This window comes from Diorhabda sublineata, chromosome 5, assembly GCF_026230105.1.
Source record: "Diorhabda sublineata isolate icDioSubl1.1 chromosome 5, icDioSubl1.1, whole genome shotgun sequence".
Lineage (NCBI taxonomy): Eukaryota > Metazoa > Arthropoda > Insecta > Coleoptera > Chrysomelidae > Diorhabda > Diorhabda sublineata.
The window spans coordinates 9001092-9023680 of NC_079478.1; the positions used below are offsets into that span (position 1 = coordinate 9001092).

General features: G+C 31.8%; 1 protein-coding gene across 2 annotated transcripts in view; it reads right to left on the reverse strand.

Moving 5' to 3' along the window:
* Positions 1 to 534: 534 nt before the first annotated feature.
* Positions 535 to 22589, reverse strand: part of LOC130443921 (vesicular glutamate transporter 1) — a 101175-nt gene continuing 79120 nt past the window's right edge. Inside the window, exons 3-11 of one of the 2 annotated variants that reach the window (XR_008909900.1) lie at positions 15661 to 15919; positions 15386 to 15610; positions 13333 to 13526; positions 12966 to 13239; positions 10424 to 10556; positions 9225 to 9463; positions 6826 to 6999; positions 5457 to 6768; positions 535 to 5313 (exon numbers count right to left, since the gene is read on the reverse strand). Coding sequence is in view for 1 of the 2 variants with exons in the window: in XM_056778819.1 (XP_056634797.1) it covers positions 6502 to 6768; positions 6826 to 6999; positions 9225 to 9463; positions 10424 to 10556; positions 12966 to 13239; positions 13333 to 13526; positions 15386 to 15610; positions 15661 to 15919 (1765 nt within the window). In the remaining variant the exon portion in view is untranslated. Of the gene's footprint in view, positions 6769 to 6825; positions 7000 to 9224; positions 9464 to 10423; positions 10557 to 12965; positions 13240 to 13332; positions 13527 to 15385; positions 15611 to 15660; positions 15920 to 22589 lie in introns of both variants that reach the window. The other variant, XM_056778819.1, reaches the window with a different exon arrangement.

A 22589-nucleotide genomic window follows, 5' to 3' on the forward strand; every position in this document is an offset into this window, starting at 1 on the left:
AAACTATAACAGAGTAAATTTTTATTACCAAGTCCGTTAATAATTTCATACCAGGTATAACAACCCTGCAAAAATTTTTAATCAATAATCATTACGAGTTGTCTGTTCTTCTTTCAAGGCAATACTGTAAATTTGTTTACCATACCAAAAAGACAATACACAACAGAACAAGATTAATACAGAGCGAAGTTGAAATTTATATTTTGGAGACAATTCGAAAACGAATGTCTGTCTGTATTGGAGAAGTTTATATAAAGTACTAAAATTATTTTGGCTACTACTATATGGTCCCAACCTTTTTAAATTTGTTCTGGGACACCATATATATAATTTCTTAGTGCTAGAATAACAGTTGATTATTATTGTATAATTTATATAATTAGTTTACGAGGGCTTTATTTCAGTCACACCGATTCTACAAACAAAAATGCACCCCTAAAACAAATGTTTCATTTTATATACTCTTTGATTAGTGTTTATTTTCTCTAATATCCTGTTGTTGCCCAGTTTTGAATAAATTTCCTTTTATGGTCTGAATTTTTACTTATCATGATTTTTGAATTCTACAAGTAAAGATTTGTCAAAGTACGTAGCAATTTTAAATAACTTAGCCACAAAAATAAGTGATTAATAAGCAAGCTACATGAATATATTTACAGGATTATTTTCACAGGTTATGTTAATAATATGTATAACAAATCAGTCAGAGGATTTGAATAATTCAATTTGGGACATTTGTCAAATATTTGAATGGACTTCATATTTATTAAAACAGTGAGAGTACAATGTTTTTTTTTAAATTACTATTATAATAAAATTACATACAGTTGCGTCGAATAATAAGTGCAGTTACAGGCACTACATTTATTATATTTTTCCAAATTAACGATATAATATTCAAATAATAAAAACATATGTCATTGTTTACAGAAATGTTATTAATTACATATATCAAATAGATATAATCGAAATGAAAATAACTAGAAATAAATTAATTTAACATTATCTTACTTTTTTTATGTTTTTTTATGTATTTATAATCAGTACTAACATCTCTCAAGTTCTATAGTAAGGGAGCTGGTAGAGATACAGTATATAAAACGTTCATAATATCACTGAAATAAGTGAAATAATACATTCAATAAAATAAAATTGCGTCCCAATGAAATTTATTCAATTTGTGAAAATATTATAGACGTTTCTTTCTCTTGCTTTGTTCAAGAGAAATTGAAATATTTCCAATTATCATATAAGAATGGATATTTGATATATAATGGAAACAAATAATTCTATATTATTGAAAAGTTCTTCAGCATGTAATGTTTTCATTATTTATAAAGAGCGGAAAAGTAAAATTCTACTTCTTCTCTTATTATCACTACCCTTTCCTTCAGAATATTGTTGTGTTTCTTCAGTGCTTTAACATCTTACTCCTTCATTATATCCAGTTTCTTCGCAATTTCCTTTATTTTGTATATGTGTGTAACCGATCTCCTCGCGGTTGACGCCATTCGAAAAGGCTTGACCAAAATTAGATTTTGAATATAATTTAGACCGGTAGATTTTGAGAAATCTCAAAAAAATACGAAAAAACTTTTTTTGGAACATTTAAACGGCTTAACCGATTCCAAAACCATTTCGAATTCAATATTCACAGGACAACGTCTGTCAGGTCAGCTAGTATACATATAAATTTATGAAACATCCAGCAAGACAGCTGCTGGTTATAAACAATACGGATATTTTCCATATTTTAAGTTTTATTTTTGTCTTTTAATAATTGGAATCTTTCACATGGAAATTAACAAAAAAGGTGATTAAATGATACAAAATGAATTATTTTTTCTCTCAATAAATAATTATTATTTTGAAAACGTTTGTCATATAGATATAAGCAGGCAAAATCATTTCGATTACTGTTTTTGTTCCAAATTCAATTAAAAAAAAAAGCTTAAACTAACGGAGCTCACTACTTATATTTCTATATTCAGGCAAATTCATGCCCAATTTACCACCAGATCCCTAACTACTACTATGATAAAAAGAACGGTGATAAAATCATTTAATTGGAATGATATTTTTCTCAAATATATTTGTGAACTGAAGTGGATGTTAATAAATTTCCAAAATTTCTATAAACAATCAAACTATTCACCGCACTTTTTTTTATCATCTTCTCGAGTTAACCAATTTGATTAGTTTTTTCGTGGTTTATTACAAAATTTGATGGGATCTAAAATGACAAAAGCAAGTTTTAAAATAACATAGGAACAATTATTAAAACATAACAAGTATTCTAATCAATCAGTATTTATGATAATTTTGTCTTTTCTAAGGACATTTCTAAGACATTTTATTTCCCTTTGAATTTAATGCAGAAATGAGACTGAACACAAATTTGAAATTGTTTATAGGTGGAGTCAATAAAGCTCCATATTATTGTTAAATTGCCAAGAAAATATTGGAATTTCTTCATTTCCTTTATGCTTTTTGTAGATGTACCTACTGGAATTGTTCTTCGTTTTCATTTTCTTTTCTATTCTAAGAAATATTTGATCATAGTTTTCATCTTGCTCTAATTTCAAATATTTAACAGTTAACTCTATATTGAACACGTTTCATTTCAACATTAAACAAAGTATGAAATTCTAAGCCAGGAACACATAAAAACGTAAACCTAAGACTATAAAAAAATTATGAAATGATGAAATTATGGATTTTTAATTTTAAACAGGCTATTAGTAAGGATACCTTTTCATTTTTGACGTCATCTACGTGAGCGTGATGACCTCATCGCTAAAATTTTCAAATAGAAATACATTATTTTGTAAAATACATTATTTAAAAGACTGTCAAATATCTATGCAGCCATATCAATATGTCTGAATAATTGATTAGTATTTGTTTAAAAAATTAATATATTTGTATGATTACAAAAATTGTTATTAATTAAATACAACGAAACTTAAATTAAGTGCTAACAGAGAGGGATACAAATTCATCTGGAATTTTCCTTATAACTTCCGGAGCTATCTGCGCAACCTCAATACGTATCCTTTCTTTGAGTTCAATGATATTTTGTGGTCTATTTTGGTACGCTTTACTTTTCAAATATTTCCATGAAAAGAAATCAAGAGGCGTCTTGTTGTAGCCATAAATCATTTCTGTTTGGAAACAACTGGTTCAATTCAGGGAAAAAGAAAATTTGAAGAAATGTCTAAATATCTAGGACTTGTTGAGGTTTTTTCAAAAAAGATTGGACTAATACTACTATTATCTAGATATTATAAACTCCCAAATATTAACTTTCTCTGAGTATTGAGTACAGTACTTTTGCATTCAGTGTAGATTTTTCGTAGTCCAGCACCGATAATTTTGACGATTGTCATGACCGTTTAATAGAAATGTTGCTTTATCAGAGAAAAACCTTTTTCCAAAAACTACGGATCTCTGTTATTTTGTTCCATTATAATTTTACAAAATTCAATTCGTCTATCAAATTCGTCTTCCATGAGACTTGTACTTTGTAGAATATGTCACTTTTGCTTCTTCAGCTTTCTAACAACTGTTGAATGAATCATGTCATTATCCAATGCTACTTGCCTTGAACTGGCATGGGGACATCTTTAAAGGCTTCATATATTAGTTTTCTATTACTTTTAGGGAGATCGTTGATATGATTAGTTTCTCTGAATTTCTTACATTGCACTTAAAATATTTTATGGAGAAATCTGTTGAAATTTTATCAATAATATTTGTGACAACACGCGAATCAATTATATCAAATAATGTTTTACAATACTCACATTTCCATTTAAAAATGTTAATAACTTTGATGCCGATGACGTCATCACGCCCACATAGATGATGTTAAAAATAAAAAGGTATCCTTACTAATAGTTGACGTATTTCAGGTTTTTTGCTTGAAGTCGCCGGTTTACGAAATAACAAATTCATTCCTCTCATTTGCCCCACGCTATATATTAGAAAGAGGAAAAATTAATATTATTTCTTCAAGCTATGAATTTTAGGATATCTCTTAGTTATAGTCAGTGATTATTGAAACATGTTTCATGTCAAAAAGTAGTAGATTTTCCTTCAATTAATTTCTCTTTGTCATCAATAAAAGGTGGTCATCGGGACGAGGTATTTTTATTTATTTATATTTATTCGTGTTTATTGAATAGGAAAACATAATGATTTTCTATACATTAACGCATCCGAAACACCTAATGTCCTAGGTGCTGAAGTAGTACTAGAGAAAGTAATAAAAAAATTTAAACCATCTCCACACAATAGCGTCCACACTGGAGAGCTCCATACCATATTACAGGCACTAATTATCCCTAGAAGAAATCAGTATAATAGAACAGCCATAATTACAAACTCCAACTGAGCTCAATACCTACACCCAAATCCAATTACACCTTATCCACCAATCCAAGGCAAACGTATCAATTATTTGGCTCCCATCACATACCGGCATCCCAGGAAACGAAAAAGCAGACAAATGTGCCAAAAAAGTAGCAGATAACAACGAAGCTACAATTGTGAGAGAAGTGATAGCAAACGACTATAAAGAGATAATCAAAACAACAGTTCAGTACAAGTGACAAAGTGAGCGGAACAGATCGATATTAAAATCTATAAAACCATCTCATATCTATTTAACTGAGAAAACCCATCAATAAGTGAATCTAAACGTGAAACATTTATTGTTGAACTGTCAGAAGTACAAAAACTACCAAATCAAACTCAATCAAATATCTAAAAGACATTGAATTGTATCACAAATTGTGAACTCACATGTCGCTAATAACCTTTGAAGTTGATGCAACAATTCATAAAAAATATTTCTTATTGTCATCACTAAAAGATATTCAATTTAATCATGTTTATCGAATAGGAAAGCAAATGATAACAAATTTGACATGACATATTTGATGATACGCATCCAAAAGGAATTCTTTGAAAGGATAAGGTAGATGCAGGTTCCCATTTTACAAGTAAAATTTCTTCAAACGAACAAAGTTAATCACCATTATTTTAGATACTGTAGTCAAATCAATCTTAGATTGATGCAATTTGATTGAACAATAGCAATAAGAAATGCTGACCCCTAACCAGTTCAATGATATTCGGTTTTAGAAGAATGGTAAATTTTCACAATTTAGCCACGCTATTCTAAATTGCTTGAATGAAATTTTCCGAGATATATGAATTGGAAGAAGAGTCAAATTTGAGTGATTTTTGAAGAACAAGAAAAACGTTGAGAGCTAGATAAATAGGATTTACCAAGAAATAGAATATCAGCTTTTTCAGGTCAAAATACGCAAACAAATTTGCGTGACAATTTCAGACCCGAGACATCAGTATGGCTACCTATACTAACTTTTTTCCTTATATTTATCTATAGAATCATTCTAGTCATAGATTTGAGTGCTATTCCGAAAAACCCTGTTTAATTAAATATTATTAACATAAGTTAATTGTTGTTCATTCTTTCAGTAAAAAATACGTTCTGTAATTTACTTTTTCCAACAACTGCCGAATTTTGCGATTTTGATTCTTAACACAAAACTATAGAACAAACGCCTTGAACATCTCTTGGTTTCAAGTTTTGCAGTCATAAAAATATATGATTTTTATGTCATTGGTTTGTTCAAAAGTTTGAAATTTAAATTTTTATTCCCTTATATTTTTAATTCTATTTAAAAAGGAATTGAGTTATTCCTTTGTGTCCCTGGCTGCAGATGTTATTATTCACATATTGCTATCAATTTATCAATTCTTATCAATTTAATAACAATACTCTAGATATAATCAACTAATAATAGACAATTGAAATTTCAAAACAAAATCAGGTTTTTTCAATACCTACCAATAGATATCGGCACTAACACAAATTAAGAAATAAATTTCGAATCTTATTCTAGAGATGGGAGTTTGAATTTTCAATGGTTTCAGCATTTCTCATCAAGATGTCATGATTGTCGACTTCTTCGTCGATTTAAACTTTGTTACAGCCCAGCAGAGTTGTAAATAGAAATTCCCATCTCTGTGGTAAATATTACTTTAAACATTTTTTTGAGAATAGAAGAATAATATGACTTCTAAATTTGCAGTTGAGCGGAGATGTTCGGCTTTTAATTTCTATTGTAATAATAGTACACTAAGAAAAAACCGGTTCAAAGTATCTAATCAAGGACATATTTTTATGGAACCGACAAGGTATCATAAGACCAAAAATTAGAGTCTATAGCTTGTATAATGCAGTTTTGGACTGCAAACACAAATAAACAAATTTTTCCAGAACAGTTAAATCTAGCTACAATGAGTATCAACTAATACATATACTAAAAGGTATTTGTATTTGAGATCACCTCATCATACTTTGTTATCAAGTTTTCTAAATAGATAATGAAAAAAGTAATTGAGAAAATTCAACACAACGATTTTCGAAACAACCACGTATCAACGATACAATTCAAACAAAGGAATTTAATAAGTTCTGTCATTAATAGTACCGTGCATGTAAGTATCTTGAGCGTTTGGTTGTACAGCTTCTTGCCTAAAAGGATTTGAAGAGGTCCGGAAAGGATTTCCGGTTGATACTATCGGCTCTACTGGTTGTTGGAATGGCACGTCTTGTGAGAAAGTTTGAGATGTTAAAGATGGCGGTCTTGGAGGACGTGGTGGAAGTGGAGTTTCTACTGATCCGTAGCTAGACGACATGCTTGTTTGTCTTTGAACCACTCCGTTTTGAGGCTAAAGCATATTATGTAATTAAACGATTCCGAAATCATCAACTCAATCACTACTTACGGTTTGTTTTTTTATTGGCATAGCTTCATTCATTTGGCTCCACTGTTTTTCTTCTTCGATGCTTGGATCGGCCCAATCCTGCAATTCCCCTGACGCGAATAATCCATAGAATATGATACCGGAATAGTGTACCATGGCAGATATAATAAATACTATCTGCCATTCTTCTTTTTTCTATAAGAAAGTTTGATTTGCATAATGGTGAATATTGATCATTAAGACTTCAGTTTGAAGGATACAGTACTTCTTTATACTTTCCTTGTCTTACTATTGAAGTTAACAATCTATTCGTTTTTCAAATAATAGAAAAAAAATTAGGCTCGAAAATTATTATCGTGACAGCTTTTTTTGAAACAAAACCCTTATTAACTGGTAAATAGTGCTTAAGCCCTAATCATGTTCAACAAAAAACGATAAACAACACAAAATTGCTTTGGTACCTTTGAAACCTGTTTATGGAACAGGATTTTTTCTTAAAAGATTGCACTGGATTGAGCCCGAAGGAAAGACAAATTTTTCAAGTGTATGCTAATATTTTCACCTTTATTATTATTTAAATTTTTCCTTTTTTCGTTCTTAAAAGCAGAAAAATGGAAAGAAAAATGAAAACTTAAAATAATAATGAGAAGAAAATGATTCAGAAGAACGGAAAATTTTGAGGAAAATTCAAGAATATAAAAGGATTGGAGAATATTATAATGGCATCGTTTCTTCTTCTATAAATATAATATTGTGCAGTAATAGTTTGACACTACAAATCATAAACAGATATCTGGCCTCCAATTGTGATCAAAATATATCAAGATTATCTTGGATAATCTAATTAGCTTCGTGTCGAAGCAGAAGGTGATACTTAAAAAAGCAAGAACCAACACAAGAAACTTAAGAAGGAGAGAATGATTTAGTCCTCGTATTTCACAAAGAACTAAATATAAATTTGATAATTTTCTAGCCCCTGCCTATCAATAATTAAATACAATTAACTAGAATCTCTCAATATTATTGATCTAACGCTTTTAGCAGTATAAATATAAAGCGAATCATTCAAAGTAGAAAATTTTATTTTAATAAATATAATTTATTTCTGGTTTAACACTGGCTTCTTCATAATTCTTAGTAACGTGACTTTTATTTGACCTTTGAGCAACTCACTCTAAATAATTATGCATTATGCATTAACCATGGTTATAGTAGAAATACACACTACACTATGATCTAAATGTAATATGTATTTACTCTAGACGGCACATCGAGGTTTCTTCGGACGGACGGTTGAGATGTCCTGCTATGTATCTCAAGCATTTGACGATCTCCGAAAATCAAGAGAGGAAAGAATGGAGTGAAAATAGTTACCACCGAGCTTTTGAAAAAATTTCCACATTGTACTCATTAAAAAATAACCAGAGATTATTTCCCTCAGCGAAAGAGATGTTCAACAGTAAGTCTTGATTATTTTTCCAAATAATAGTCAATGAACATTATAATTGTGTTCGGTCCAATGCCGTTTTAATTCCGGTATGCAAGTGTTAATACACGTTCCATCCATCCATGTTACGTATTTACTTCTATTTCCCACAAAAAAGAATTCTAGGAATCATCAACTTTCATTCAATTCGAAAAGATGTTTTCTGCTCAAATACGCATGTAAAAATGTATATTACATTTCATGAAATCTCATTTCTCTCATTTGCCCTGTGCAGTTTTCAACCAGGGTCTTCAGACTTTTCTAACATTTCCTGGTGTAATCACTTTATCCTGTATGACACGCGTATCGATAATCAAGTTATTATCTTTAGATACCGAAGGTAAACTGGAACTAACCAACTTCACCTCCTAAACGCCAACGAATCTCTTCCTTAATGTACAATTCCGGCAGGTATTCGTTATTCCACCATTCCTCATATTTGTCTATATCTATGAATGTTTCAACCAGTCTCATAAAATTTAAAATTATGACGCATTTATTACAATAACAATTCAGCTTTTTTCGTCAACATCAATTCCCTTTTCGTTAGTAACAAATCATGTACGGAAAACGTTTAAAATAAAAAAAGTAATGCTCAGATTATATATCACAGACGGAGCGCGGCCGATGTGGAATAGAACAACCCCAACTCTTTCTCCGCATGACTGGTTTCAACGCTTTCACGAAATCAAGCCCTCTGTACGCATATCATTTCTGCCGCTACGAATATGATACTATTATTCAAAGAGAATTTATAACAAAACGAACAGACCATGTACCACTCAATAAAATCAAATTTCTTCTGTCCTGAATGATGTACTGAGAGTTTTTCAAACTCGTATCTATAGCTTGGGAAAATATGTAAAGGTGAAGATGTTAATACTGCATATAAATGTCTCCAATATATTTATCAAAAGAGTGTCTCATTTCTTACCTTGTGCTTGACTATTAGATGCACAACGTAGGGTACTATAGCTCCTGCTATAGTACCAATACCATTTGACATACCCATTAGAATACTAGCGTACCTTGGTGCAATGTCTAAATGGTTAACATTGAAACCCGATATAGCAAACCCGCTGAAACCAACTCCTATTGATAAAGCTGTCATACCTTGTGTTATAGTATGGGAATAAGCCATGATAATGAAAAATGTGGCTTCCATACCAAAACCTGTGAAATAAATTGTTCAAAGTATTCGTTTATTTATATTGTTGTGCAGCATTAGGAAATAAATATATATTTTCACAATAACAAGAATTTAACATAGTGAATGAATGTGATGAACCTGTTCGTGGGTCAGTGTATGGAATAATATATAATAACAACTATCATATGATCTATGTAATAATGATAGAATATTGACAAGTATTGACATTTACTACTTTTTCAATTCAAGAATATTGACAATTCTGTGCAAAGTCACGTTAAAATTAAATAATAATGCATTATTTTGGCGTAATTAGGTGATGCGAGTCAGTAATACAAAAGTGTATTTACGGAAGAAGACATTGAACATGAAGAAGTTGATAGAAGTGATGATGAACGTAATGATTTAATCGACAATATGAAACACGACAGACAACCAGTAGATGCCATAATTACTATCAATAAAGTGATCGAAAAATAGTATGAGCACAACAATGGAATGCAAATGCTAATCATAATCACGGAATAACAAAAAGTATCACAAACGTTGATACGATTAATGAAAATGACTATTTTAAATTCTACGGAAAATGTAAAGACATAATAAGGGTCATCCGTGGAAATATCATTAATAAACTGGAATAAATAATAGCATATGCTGGTCACTTCACTCTGATAGCGAAGAACTCGAAAAGTCTTGAAGACACATTAGAAACAATTGTGCGATATGTAGGTAAAAGGTGATAGAAAATAAATCAGACCAAGTCAAAATATATGGAAATTGGGTAAGAGGTATGTCATAAAGTAGAAACACTAATGATAAATGACTTTATCTTCGGAAAATTTAACATTTTCACGAGAGTGAAGGGAAGAAACATTTTTTCAAATGTCTTAATCTTAACTTCCAACATTTTCTACTGATTAAACTGTAATTCTTTGAATTCTATGAATCTTAAGATCAATCTCATAAATTTCAGTACTCACCTCCACAATTAAATAATTTTCTAACTTGAGTAGTTGTTAAAATTCCTTTTTTTCTTAAACGATCAGCTAGGATACCTCCCGTAGGAACAATTCCAGTCATTAACAAATGAGGTAGAGCTCCAAGCAGAGCATTCTGAAAAAATGCGAAACCAAATATTTTCCATCTAAAATGATTTGCAATAAAAGGGATATGTTCTAATTTGTACCTGATGTGATAACAATAAATTGTTTCGAGCGTGGTGATATTTTTACTTCGCAAATAAGAGTAAGTATAAGAGGAGAATGGTTGAAATAAAGAAAAAAATTCTATCTATATTGAAAGAAATAAGTAATTGGAACGAAGTCTTTCCTAGCTAGATTATACGCGTTTTCGTAGTGGAATTGTGGCAAAAATAACCAGCAAATTGTAATAACTCTAATATATTTCTGAAATTTCCAATACTTCCACCGTCAGGAACTGAAACTATGGTCTAGTACAATATAATAATATTAATAAAAGTATAACAATAATAAAAATTACAGCAATTAGTTAAGAATTGCCGCGATTCAAATTTCGTTGATTCTTTTAAAAAACATTGATTTCAAAAACCAATATTCAAACTAAGGCTTGTGGTTTTTTAAAAGAATCAACGAAATTTGAAACACCGCAATTTTTGTTATAGCTATACTTTTATATTGTACTTATTATAATTTCAGCCCCAGACGATGAAAACAGAAGTATTCGAAAGCAGGAAAATATAATAGTTATTACACTTCGGTATTTAATTTTGCCAAAATCCCACTACGAAAACGCTCTTGAAAGAAATATACATTTATTCTCATTAAAATTCTGTCAATAAACAAATTTTATTGGACAGAACGGTTTCATTAACGGAATATTTATATCAACTGTAAAAAAATTTATTCGTATTTGGAAGATGATAGAATGAAAGAAGGAATCAAAGCTTTATACAGCTGTTGGTAATTGACACTACTGCAGAAGATAATATATTGGTCCGATACAGTAATCGTAATGTTTATCATAATCTCAAGTTTAGTAAAATTTTAAGAATCTATGGAAAAGGAAACAAAAAAATGAATAAATCATCACTGGAAATCATCTGAGCTATGAGAAGTATTGCGCAAATAGCATTCGTAGCAATCCTAAGAAAAGATTTTAGACATACCACTATTCTGCAGGAAATGAGAAAAGAGAAAAAAATAATGAAAAATCTTCTAGCTCAGAACACTAAAACCGATTTAAAAGAAAGTTGGATAATAAACATTCCTATAAAAGAAGAATGTAATGAGAAATTTATCATAAATGAAAAAAAATCAATGTCACTGATAACTCGAAAACAGAAAAATGGTAAAACAGAAACCGGTGTATATTCAAAGCAATCAAACATCCAGAAGTTGTAGAGACTGCAAACCGGATGTGATATCCGTTAAGCATATACATAATTGAGAATCATTCCAGATTTGAAACCATATTAAGTTATTGAGAAGCATTCTCCTCATTTCGTTACACCAAAGTAAACCTGTGCTGGGTATCTGGATATTATGAAGTAGAATGGGATTCTAAAGCAGATATACTTGCAGTGAATAAGACAAAGGGAGATCATGGTAAAAAGATAGTTAGAGTGCTTATATCAATGAACTTGTTAAAAGTTGCTATTGATAGAGCCAAACATCAGATTATTTTGTCAAATAGGAGTAATTGCATGATATCCAGAGTGATTGGTCCAATGATTAATGAAGAAAAACCAAAAGATCACTGGACATTATACACATTGGCAGAAATCTCCAGAAATGAGGTGTGACAACAGACTTTTATTGCAAAGAGTATAACAGAAAACAAGAGCAGTGCTACCAGTGCTCTTCCTTGACGCAAAAATGACGTCAATTGCTGAGCGATGACATAGAAGATTGTCTTGAAAAAATAGCCGAATTAAAACTAGAAAAAGGTAAAAAATTTCTGGGTTAGAAATGGTTAAATAAAACTGAATTTTCAAATTGTGGAAAAGAAATTGTAACACAATAAGCCTCAGGTTGTAGAGTGAACAACGATCAATCTAGGTCTAGGCTGCACGTACCAAACTTACCTAGCCTAGAAATGGAGAAAGGGAGAATGTTTATTTTTTTTCAATAAATGGAAGTAATTCACAAAAGAGTGAGTTTTAATTAGATAATTTTCTTGAATAGATTTGTGATAGCTCGATATTCAATATTCTAATAAGTTAGGTCAAGTATTGGGTGCAAAGTAAAAATGACACCAAAAAAGCAAGTTTTCAATATCTGGAAGCAAAAAAATATCTATTCATACTGAGAGTTTTACCCAAAATATACAGTAAAATATTACGTATATTACAGCATATGAGTAATTTTGTTTTCTAATACACTCCAAGCTTCTCAGTACCAAAACCAACGATTATAAAGCAAGTAATAATTATTCAATATGTTATTCAAAATAAAGTCCATGATTATCTGATTTCAAATTACTTGTTGATATGTAAATCAGAATTTAACGTTTTACTCCATTATAAGTATGAATGGAATTTACCTCAGTCATCGTTGAATGGAATGTATCTTCGAAATACGAGGCTTGGAATAGCACCAGCAGATAAAAATTCCAAGATCTACAAAAATTCGCTACGAAGATGGCATAACAAGGAAGGGAGGTAAAGAAAGCCTTCCAAGGCGTATTTGTCAAAGTTGGGACGATGTACGTTTGATTCGCTGTTCCTAACGAATTTTCTATAAACGCCAATTCTTTAATATCTATACAGGTGTGGTATGATGGTTTTTCGAATACCAACCACAGCCACGATATGTACCTAAGAATAAAAAGTAAAATCAATTTCTTAAATGCAAGATATATTTTTATTGTGTAGATAAATCTATTATTATGACTTCAATAATAAATTTACCAAAAAATTCCTATCACTCCATAGAAATAAAAGGGTGCTAAAACACCGAAATGTTCTATAAGTTCTCCAGAAATTGGCATCGAGAACATCACACCAGCGTAACATCCACTGAATGCAAGAGTTGCCAACCGTGATCTTTCTAAAGGAGGTGCCCAGTGCCTCATAATTCCATGGCAAGCCGGATAAGTTACACCCTAAAAATATTTAATAATTATTTAATAATAATTGCGTTATTTCCCAGCTAGGAAAATTAAAAGTTTTCCACAAAAGTAGGAATTAATTTTGGTAAACAATATTAGTTATTTCATATACATATAAACCAATCTGCTCCACAAAAAATTTTCTTATAGCGACTAGACATACATGGAATGGAATAATACTCTACAGGTAGAAAGCATGGATTTGCTTCATGTCATATAAATTGTCATTTTGTAGCTTTTCCGTAGGTACAGCAACTGGAAATGTGGAACAGACACATAGAAGATGATGATCAAAGGTTAACTCTGCACTAACTACTTTCTTATCGTGTTTACCTGTAAGTAATCTCAATATGCTGGGCTCCTTAAAGGTAAAAGAATCATCAATTTCATAAGTACCTAGGTTCACGTAGTTTTAAGAATGTGATTTGTACATTTCTTCGCCAAATAAAATGTTTCAGGACCTTAATTGTTCCAACATAATAATGTTTTTTATTGCAGAGGTTGGTAATGTCTTTTTTAGTTTGTTCTGATAAGACGCATTATTAGTAACAATCACACTTGGAATTTTGAAGTAAGATTTTTTTTGTAATTATCAAAATTCGTACCATTGTGATAAATGCAAGTGTAACAGCTTGACTTCTACCTAACATATGAATTTGGTACGAAATCTGTTTCATCTTCAGCATCAACTTTTTTTCTCTATATAATTGCATCCGTCTTAGAAGTTGTATTTCTAAGTGTCGAATGGATTGCCATTCCATTAACACGATTATTTTTCATTTTACGTTAACGAAATCCGAAATTATTACCTCAATGTTTCTTCACTTCCCCGGCAGCCTAATTTTACGCAATATTTTTTTTCTTCTTCCTCTTTCAATAAGACCAGATCCTGTTCAATACTGTACGTTTGGCCCTCTTCTTGGATCTTCCTGAGAAGCTGAACTCCAGCTCTCTTACCACCTCTTTAGTGGTCTGCCTACAGGTCTGCGTTTGTTCGGTCTCTGAGTTTTAGCCCACTTTACCCATCTGTCTTCTGGCATTCTTTCTACGTGATCCCTCCAGAATTTTTTTCGTGCCCTGACTCATCTCACCACATTTTGTACACCCAATTCTTCTCTTATGCCATCACTCCTTATTCGGTCCCTGAGGGTGACTCTCTTGATGGTTCACAGTATTTTCATCTCTGTGGTTCTCATTATTCTTTTTGTTGTTAATATCTCAGCTCTGGTTTCTGAGGCATATGTGAGAATAGGCCCCCCACACGTTTTATAGATTCTGGTCTTGCTCTCTGAGCTCATCGCTTTGTTTCTCCACACTATATCTCTCAGACAGCCGCTGACTTTTGATGCTTTCATCGCTTGTGTTCCTCTGTATATAGATATATTCACTCCCAGGTAATTGAATCTTGATACCTGCTGTATTATTCCGCTATCGACTGCCAATTTGCATCTAATATTTTTTTGATAACTTTAAAGTTGGCATGCATGCACCATTGTTTTGCGTGAAAGAGCAATGTTTATCAGGAGGGGTTTCAGCTTCTGCTTGTTGCTTGAAAAACATTTTTTACTTTACGCTTAAATAAAATTTTGTATAATAAAATAATTTTTAAATAATATAAAACCTACAAATTATTTGTCCGAGACATATCAATGATACAAAGAGCACTTAACAACTGAAAAATGAGTCCTTTTCATTTACTAGGTAGTGGTATTGGCTTGTCTTCGGTGCACAAATTGTCACAGGTCTTCCTACGTTTGTGAAGTTATACTTAAAAGAAAAACATCCAATGCGTGATATATAAACATTTTTTTAACATTCTTACAATTTAAGAACTTTCTTAATACAGGACGTACCTCTACCAGACCTTGCATAACTTTAACAACAATAAGAATGTCTGGTTTCTGGTATACAGCAGGAATAATAAGATTCAAAACACAAGACGAAGCTATTGCCGCTCCAAATAATTTGTTAGCCGGATATGCTGCCGCTATTAGACCACCAGGAATTTGAGTTACGAAATATCCCCAAAAAATGGCAGCGTCAACTGCTGATAACGTTTCAGGTGTCCACGTGTTATTCTAAAATATAGTTTCTCTTATTTTTATTGTTAATCTAGTAAAAGACGTACCATTTTAATTTTGACCAGACCCATGCTGGTTCTCATCCCGAACATGATGATGAAACCTAAACAACTCAGTAACGCCACCGTGGCTCTTTTACTTAAATATGGTAGTTCTGCTCTAATGTATTCATCTATCTTTCTCGGAGGCGCTCGTTCGAAGTCTGGTAGACTTTCCGGCGAACTGACATCTGCGACGTGATCTGTCGTGATCCCATCTACTTTTTCTTGTTTCAATGATGATGGAGTGAATTCGTCGTACTGTTTCCTATAACAAGAAAAATATTCATAAACTATACAAATTCTGAACTATTTGCTTAAAAATTACAGTAAATGCAGAAAGGTTTAATTAAAAACTTCGCTCTTATCTCGTCCCACATTTACTATAAAACCTAACAATTGAATAAGCTATTGGCAGTGATTTTACTCAATTGCCAGTTGTTATAGCAGTGGATACGTTTTGAAAATCCTCCGTCATAGAATACGTAGCTTTTCGTCTTCGTCAATTCTAAATATTGTTAGACGATTCAAAATAAGTGGAAATCCTAGATGTAAGATCGGGACAATGAGGCATACAATATCGTTAAAATTTTGTTATGACAATTCGTTCAAAAAAATCCAACAAAAGCACATTTGCTATTTCAAAAGATCTTTCTTGGTGACAAGATTAGCAAACATTTTCGAACTATAATTTTGTCCCCCAATTATTCATCATTTTTGTTGTAGAAGTCAAGAAATATTAGAGCTGCCTCAAAACGTTCACCTTTATGAGAAAGTTATTTTAAACCGTTTGCACAGTTTCGGGAAAAAAGTCGTGTTGCATAAACGTTCATACTTGGTGATATAAATCATTTATTTTATCTTTTTCGCTGGCACAAAAGCCAGATAGTTATTTTTCCATTTGTTGACAAACAGAAAGAAACACATCATGACTCTATTATTGGCAGATGTGGACGTCCAATTACTCTTCTTGGAACTCACGAAGTGTGTATATTGAATGATGAATTTACAATGGAGCGTTTATTTTGGAATGCTCCTCCAAAATGAGGAATATTAATCCTGAATAAATCAGATATTGGTTCAGACTTGGGTGAAGAGCCCTTTCACGAAATTTTACTAGGTCAACAGGAAGAGTGTTTTGTCAGAAGACGTTTTCAGACGTTAAAGGTATTTTCAGAAGGACAAGAGTTGATAAAACATGTAGTAAAAGGCATTCAACTTCAAATACCGATGAAAATATTGACAAAATATGGGAATTAGTCCGTGGAATGATCGGATAGGAAAAATTTTAACCTCATCATCCCTCATAAAATTTTGACCAATGACTTGGGGATGAGAAAGATCTACGCAATTCCATATAACGAATTTCTGGCAAAAAAACATCCATGTGGCTCCTTAACTTACAAGACTTGGGTCCTCGTGACTGGTTCCTCTTTTTCAAATTAAACACTCATTTAAAAAGACGCCATTTGAGGATATTAGAAAACATTAAAATCCTTGTTCAACTATCTAAAGGTCATCCCAGGATCCAAGTTCTGTTACCGCTATGAGAAATGAAATAAACGACTTCAACGATGCGTGGCTCCTTAAAGGAATAATTTTAAAGGACGCAACATTTAATTGTTTGTCAAACAAATTCTAAAAAGTCTCATCCACACATCTCATAATTTAGAAGAATCGGAGTAATATTGAGATTCATGTTGACCAGAATTTATAAAACCTAATGTGAGAGGTAGCCTAAGAAGTATAAACTAATAAAAGTACAAAAACATAATAATAATTCACTCTAACAGTAGGCTCTCAGTCAATATTTTTGAGATATTGAAAAAGTTCATATCAATATAGTTACTGGTTTATATGCCTAGGTGTTTAATTCAATCAAACCTACTCACTCTCTTGTATATTGACATATTAAAGTATAGTTTATAGATTATTTGATCTTAAAATACACAAAAAAGAAATTATAAATGAATCTTTAATCAGGGAAAGAGCTTAATGGCACTCAATTGCATTAATTACAGTTGAATAACTAAAAATCCCACTTCTGATTTCATTTTGGTCAAGAGCATTCTATATTTCAATGAGTCAGTCTAAGATAGCTTACATAAATTGTGGTGCTGATTTAATGAGGCTTGTAAATAAATTATAAATTACATTGATATTGATCAAGGTTGGTAGCTTGTTTAGATTTTAATGGCTTTAAGGTAGCTTTAGATGGTTTTTAAGATGTGCTATCGAGAATGTACATATGGTAAAGGAAGAGAAAATTTCATCTTACAAAGGGAACAAAAATTATGTATAAGATGTCAGCCTTAGAACGAACTTTTTTATTAATCACCATAATGGATGCCACTCCACACAATTACTGATCTATCACCATACACAAACTTTGTAGACAGCAACTTTTCTTCCTCTATATCAGGATACGTGGGTCATTGCCAAATAAGCAAAATATGCACTCTTCATATTCGACCATTGGTTCAAATGATCTGTAGCAAATTAGAGTGATGACATTTGATATGCTGGTTTTAACAGAGATAATTTGGATCTAACATTGAAAGTTACAAACCTTTCACTTAAAGTAAAAAATCGTCGCATCACTTACAGCCTTAATTGAATTCTTCTCTCTTGGATACCATTCATACTCATGATGGTGAGATTTTGATTTTTAAGAACGTCGAGACGAAAATTATTTTTTTATCTAAAAGTTTTGGATAAATACCAAATCATGCATTCATTTTGTTTGAGAGTGTATTTTTACTAAACAATACGTCTACGTTTCAGTAATGTAAAGCATGTTTGAAAGGATTCTTATAAATAGAACCAGTTGCTTGAACGAAAGTATGTGTAAATGGAGGGAAAAAAGTTACTGACCTCAAAAAGGTAATTTACAAATTGAAAAGAATTGGCGGAAAGAAGCGAAACAATTTTGTACCCATTATTTAATTTGTGTACGCTCAAGCTTAACTGTGTAATTCAATCTGATGTTTACTCAAGCTTATGAGGATAATCTGCAGATTGGGAGTTTCAACACGTTGGCGTTGTACAATTACAAGGTGATGAAATTTAAGAAGTTTGTTGGAAAAAATTATGGGAAATAACGAGTAGCCAAAGGTTGACTATTAAATAAACTATAGACAAAGCTGTATAGACTATTAAAATAGTACTTTTGATTAAACATTTGAAAATTATAGGAAAACAATAATCAATTCGTTAGAGCAGCGGTTTCTGAATTATTTTGGCTACGGAACCTTTTTTGAATCGTCCATTTTTGTAGGAACCCGTTTGGTCTGGATCCTGAATGGATTTTGGACTCATTCGATTTCCCGTAATTGTAAATTATCTTCTGGAAAATATCCCTCCAATAACTTTGTCGGGTTTGTCAAATGTTCAAAAAATTGCTGAAGTAGCGAAAAGCAGTCTTATTTTTTTTGCCCAAGGCATTCAATCCAGAAGACGATTTTCTCTTTTAATGTAGATATTTTGTCGATTACTGTAAACATGGTTATCATTCTTTCCTGAAGAGAGTTGCTCACTGTGTTCAGTTTATCAAAAACTTCAGCCAAATAAGTCAATCTCATTGACCACCGCTCGTCACGCAACATTTCAAGATGGCTTGTACTTGCAAATGAAGGGAAGGTAAAGCCTTGAGTTCGCGCAATTCATACAATCTGGTTAAAACCCTTCCTCTGGAAAGCTATCTCACTTCCGTGTGTACAAGTAGTGGTTGGTGCTTACTTTTCATGTATTCACTCGACTTTTTGAATAGCCTTGACTGCAGTGGACGCATTTTCACAAAATTGACGATTTGTACGGCTTGCTCAAGGACTTATTCTAAATCAGGTGGCATTCTCTTCATGACAAGAGCATGAAGATGTAAAATGCAATGACTTAGTAAATTTGGGGTATACAGTTTTTATTTTTGACATACATTTGCTCCAATCGATATTGTATTTCTTCATCTTCATCAATGACAAATTTCTTCTCCATTCGTATTGGTCTCCAAAGGTGCACAGAGAAACAAATCTTCTTCGATACATCCACCGGATGGATATCTAACAAAAACGAGGAGTATTGCTAGTCAGGATACTTTTTCTTTATAAACTACATTAATCTAGATCTAACACAATCTTTTTCATATATTTTGACGGTTACAGAGTTTCCAGAAGTAAAAATGTATGCTGAGAAAGGACCACTAGAATATATGAAACGTCGTCGATTTCATTACATCTACCATAATAAATACCCCTTTGCCATAGAAAAGATCTCATTATACACTTTCAATAAGCTACAGCTATCAATCGGTAATCGTGTTTATAGATATCACACAAAAGATTTATTGATAAAAACTTCAGTTACTTGATGCGGTATCAGAAATTTTTCATATAAACTCTCTAAATCAACATTTAAAGAATTAGTTATTGACCAATGCCGATAAAATAACCTCGAAGAGCCAAGTGTAAAAGTTTGTAGCAAATATCCCAACAAAGTGGTTAATATAAAAGATTTACTGGAGGAAAATCAAGAAAACAACGTTCTCTAACAAAGGTAATAAATGTCCGAAGAGAGTAGCAAGTGAGATTTCTACGAGCGCAAAAAGGGTATAAATAATAAACATGCAGTGATGCCGACCTGTTGAGTTTTAGGGCCGCCAAGGGTCCTTTTCACTCGGCTCTTGAGAATTCCTTTCCCACCGATACGTATAGGTACTTTATTTTGATCACGTTAATAGAAATATAAACTCAAAGGAAAATATGATTCGATTGAAGTTATAGGTTACAAGAATCGTTCAATAACTGGAAATATAAATCAATCTGGTTTTGTTTTTGATTAATGAATCGTTCGGGTAAATCAGATTTTTTGAATATTTGACGGTATGCTCAAAAAAGTTTAGTTTTTGGTCACTACTTTTAATATTTGAGAATTGGAAGGGAATATTCTCACTCTATTAAAGACGGTGAGTTAAATTTTTATTCATACGTAAGGTACACCTCATTATCAAAAAAATTGTAATCCATGAATGTCGTTGTAAATGGTCTAGAGTAGAAACTGCGCTGGGATAGGAGTCGGGGCTGTACCAAAGCGGTTTCTCGCTTTTCGAAAATTTAATCACAATGGATCAGTTAACGTGAGAATAGCCTGCATTTTGAGTGGAATAATTTCACAAAAACCAGAGACAGTGGTGAAAGTGAATGAATTGGTACGGGACGATTATCGTTGTCTACGCGCAAGCTTTCAGATACTTTGCTGATACTTTAAGAAACTGCTAGCTTAAGAATTGAGAAGAAAGGATTTGATTTTAAGAGAAATAAGTCTAACGGATCCAATGAGGAGCAAAAATATAAAAGAAGATCTGAAAATTCAAGATATAGGACGATTCACGAGATCAAGACGACGATATTGGAAATACGACGTCTACAGAACATTGATGGCGAAATTGGCAAAGGGTAAAAAACTAATTTCAAGGAGGCCTCCCAAGAGGTGCCACGAAAGCTGGACATCTACTTTTCAAGAGGTTGAACAATAGAAGAAACAAGTTTAAAAAGTCTAAGAGGAACAAAATGGATGCAATTTCTTACAAGATCAAAATATTTCAGACAAATATTGCACATCTCTTGCCATTTTATCTTGATTACTACTGATCAAAATTCCGTAAGAAGAAGTAAACAATATCCTAACCTCAAAATCTATTTTTTATTTTGTTGGCGGTATAAAAATGAAAATAACAAAGTAAACAAGAAAAAGCTGCTGTATTTTTTTTGGAGTCTGATGAGCAAAAAAGATCACTCAGGTGGTGGTGCATCAAGCTCTGGCTAGATAGGACAAGTTAAATTATGAGTTCAGCTTTAAAATTAGATGAGAAAACAAACAAAATTATATTTGAGAATCCAAGAAAAACTCCTAAGGAGAATAAAGCATAAGATAACTAAGAAATCCTTGGCGAGAGATGTAATATTATCAGATCAGAAACTAATTATTCCTAAAATTGCAACTTGCACGCTTTAAAAATGGCACCCAACTGATAATGTCGCCAGTGCGAGATCTTTCATGAAACAATCAGCTGAATATCATCTGCGCATGCTTTTTATAAAGGAATATTGTGTTTTCTCTATAGTATGTCGAGTGATGACATACATATAAATGTCCTATCAATTTCACATACCTACGCTACTGGAGAAATCGATCTTCCAGCAATTGGAAAGGATGAAGAAAATAAATGGATCATAAAAAATCATTTATTTCACAAATAGATCGCGTAAATCAAATCTAAATTGCATTTTTACTGAATTAAGTCTGATTCCTCATTTCTAATCGTCAAATTGCTATGAAAAGTGTGAAAAGTCAATTTACATGATAATTATACGATTTCTATCATACATATCACGGTCTTTATTTAATTTTTATAACATTTTATCGATCTGTTGTTGTCATTTTCCCGATTCAACTCAGTATGTATCAACGCGCATTTTCTAAATTCACTCCATAAAAACTACATTATCATTTTAATACAGACATTTTTATTATCATTGAATCAAAGTAATTAAACCCTACTCTCTCATTCAATTGATCTTTCTTTGGAATCACAGCAAACATAGATGCAATATTATCTTTTCTATTGATTAAATATTATTATTTCAACATCAATTTATTTGGAAATGAGTCTATAGAATTTTATTCATGGGAGATTGAACTGCCATTGACCGTCGTGACTCTTATTTTTCGGGAGTTTGAATTTATCTCTCTTTCTACTCGCTCTAGAACTATTGGCGCCATTGTCGGCGTCTTCAGGACTACATCTCTTATATATTTTTCCTGAGATAGAATTCCTGTCACGTTTGATAAATGCGGTAAAATACGAGTAGCTTTTCAAAATTGATTGTCGGTTAATTATATTAACCAGCATGGATAGTTGATAAGGTTTTAAAAACTATTCTTCA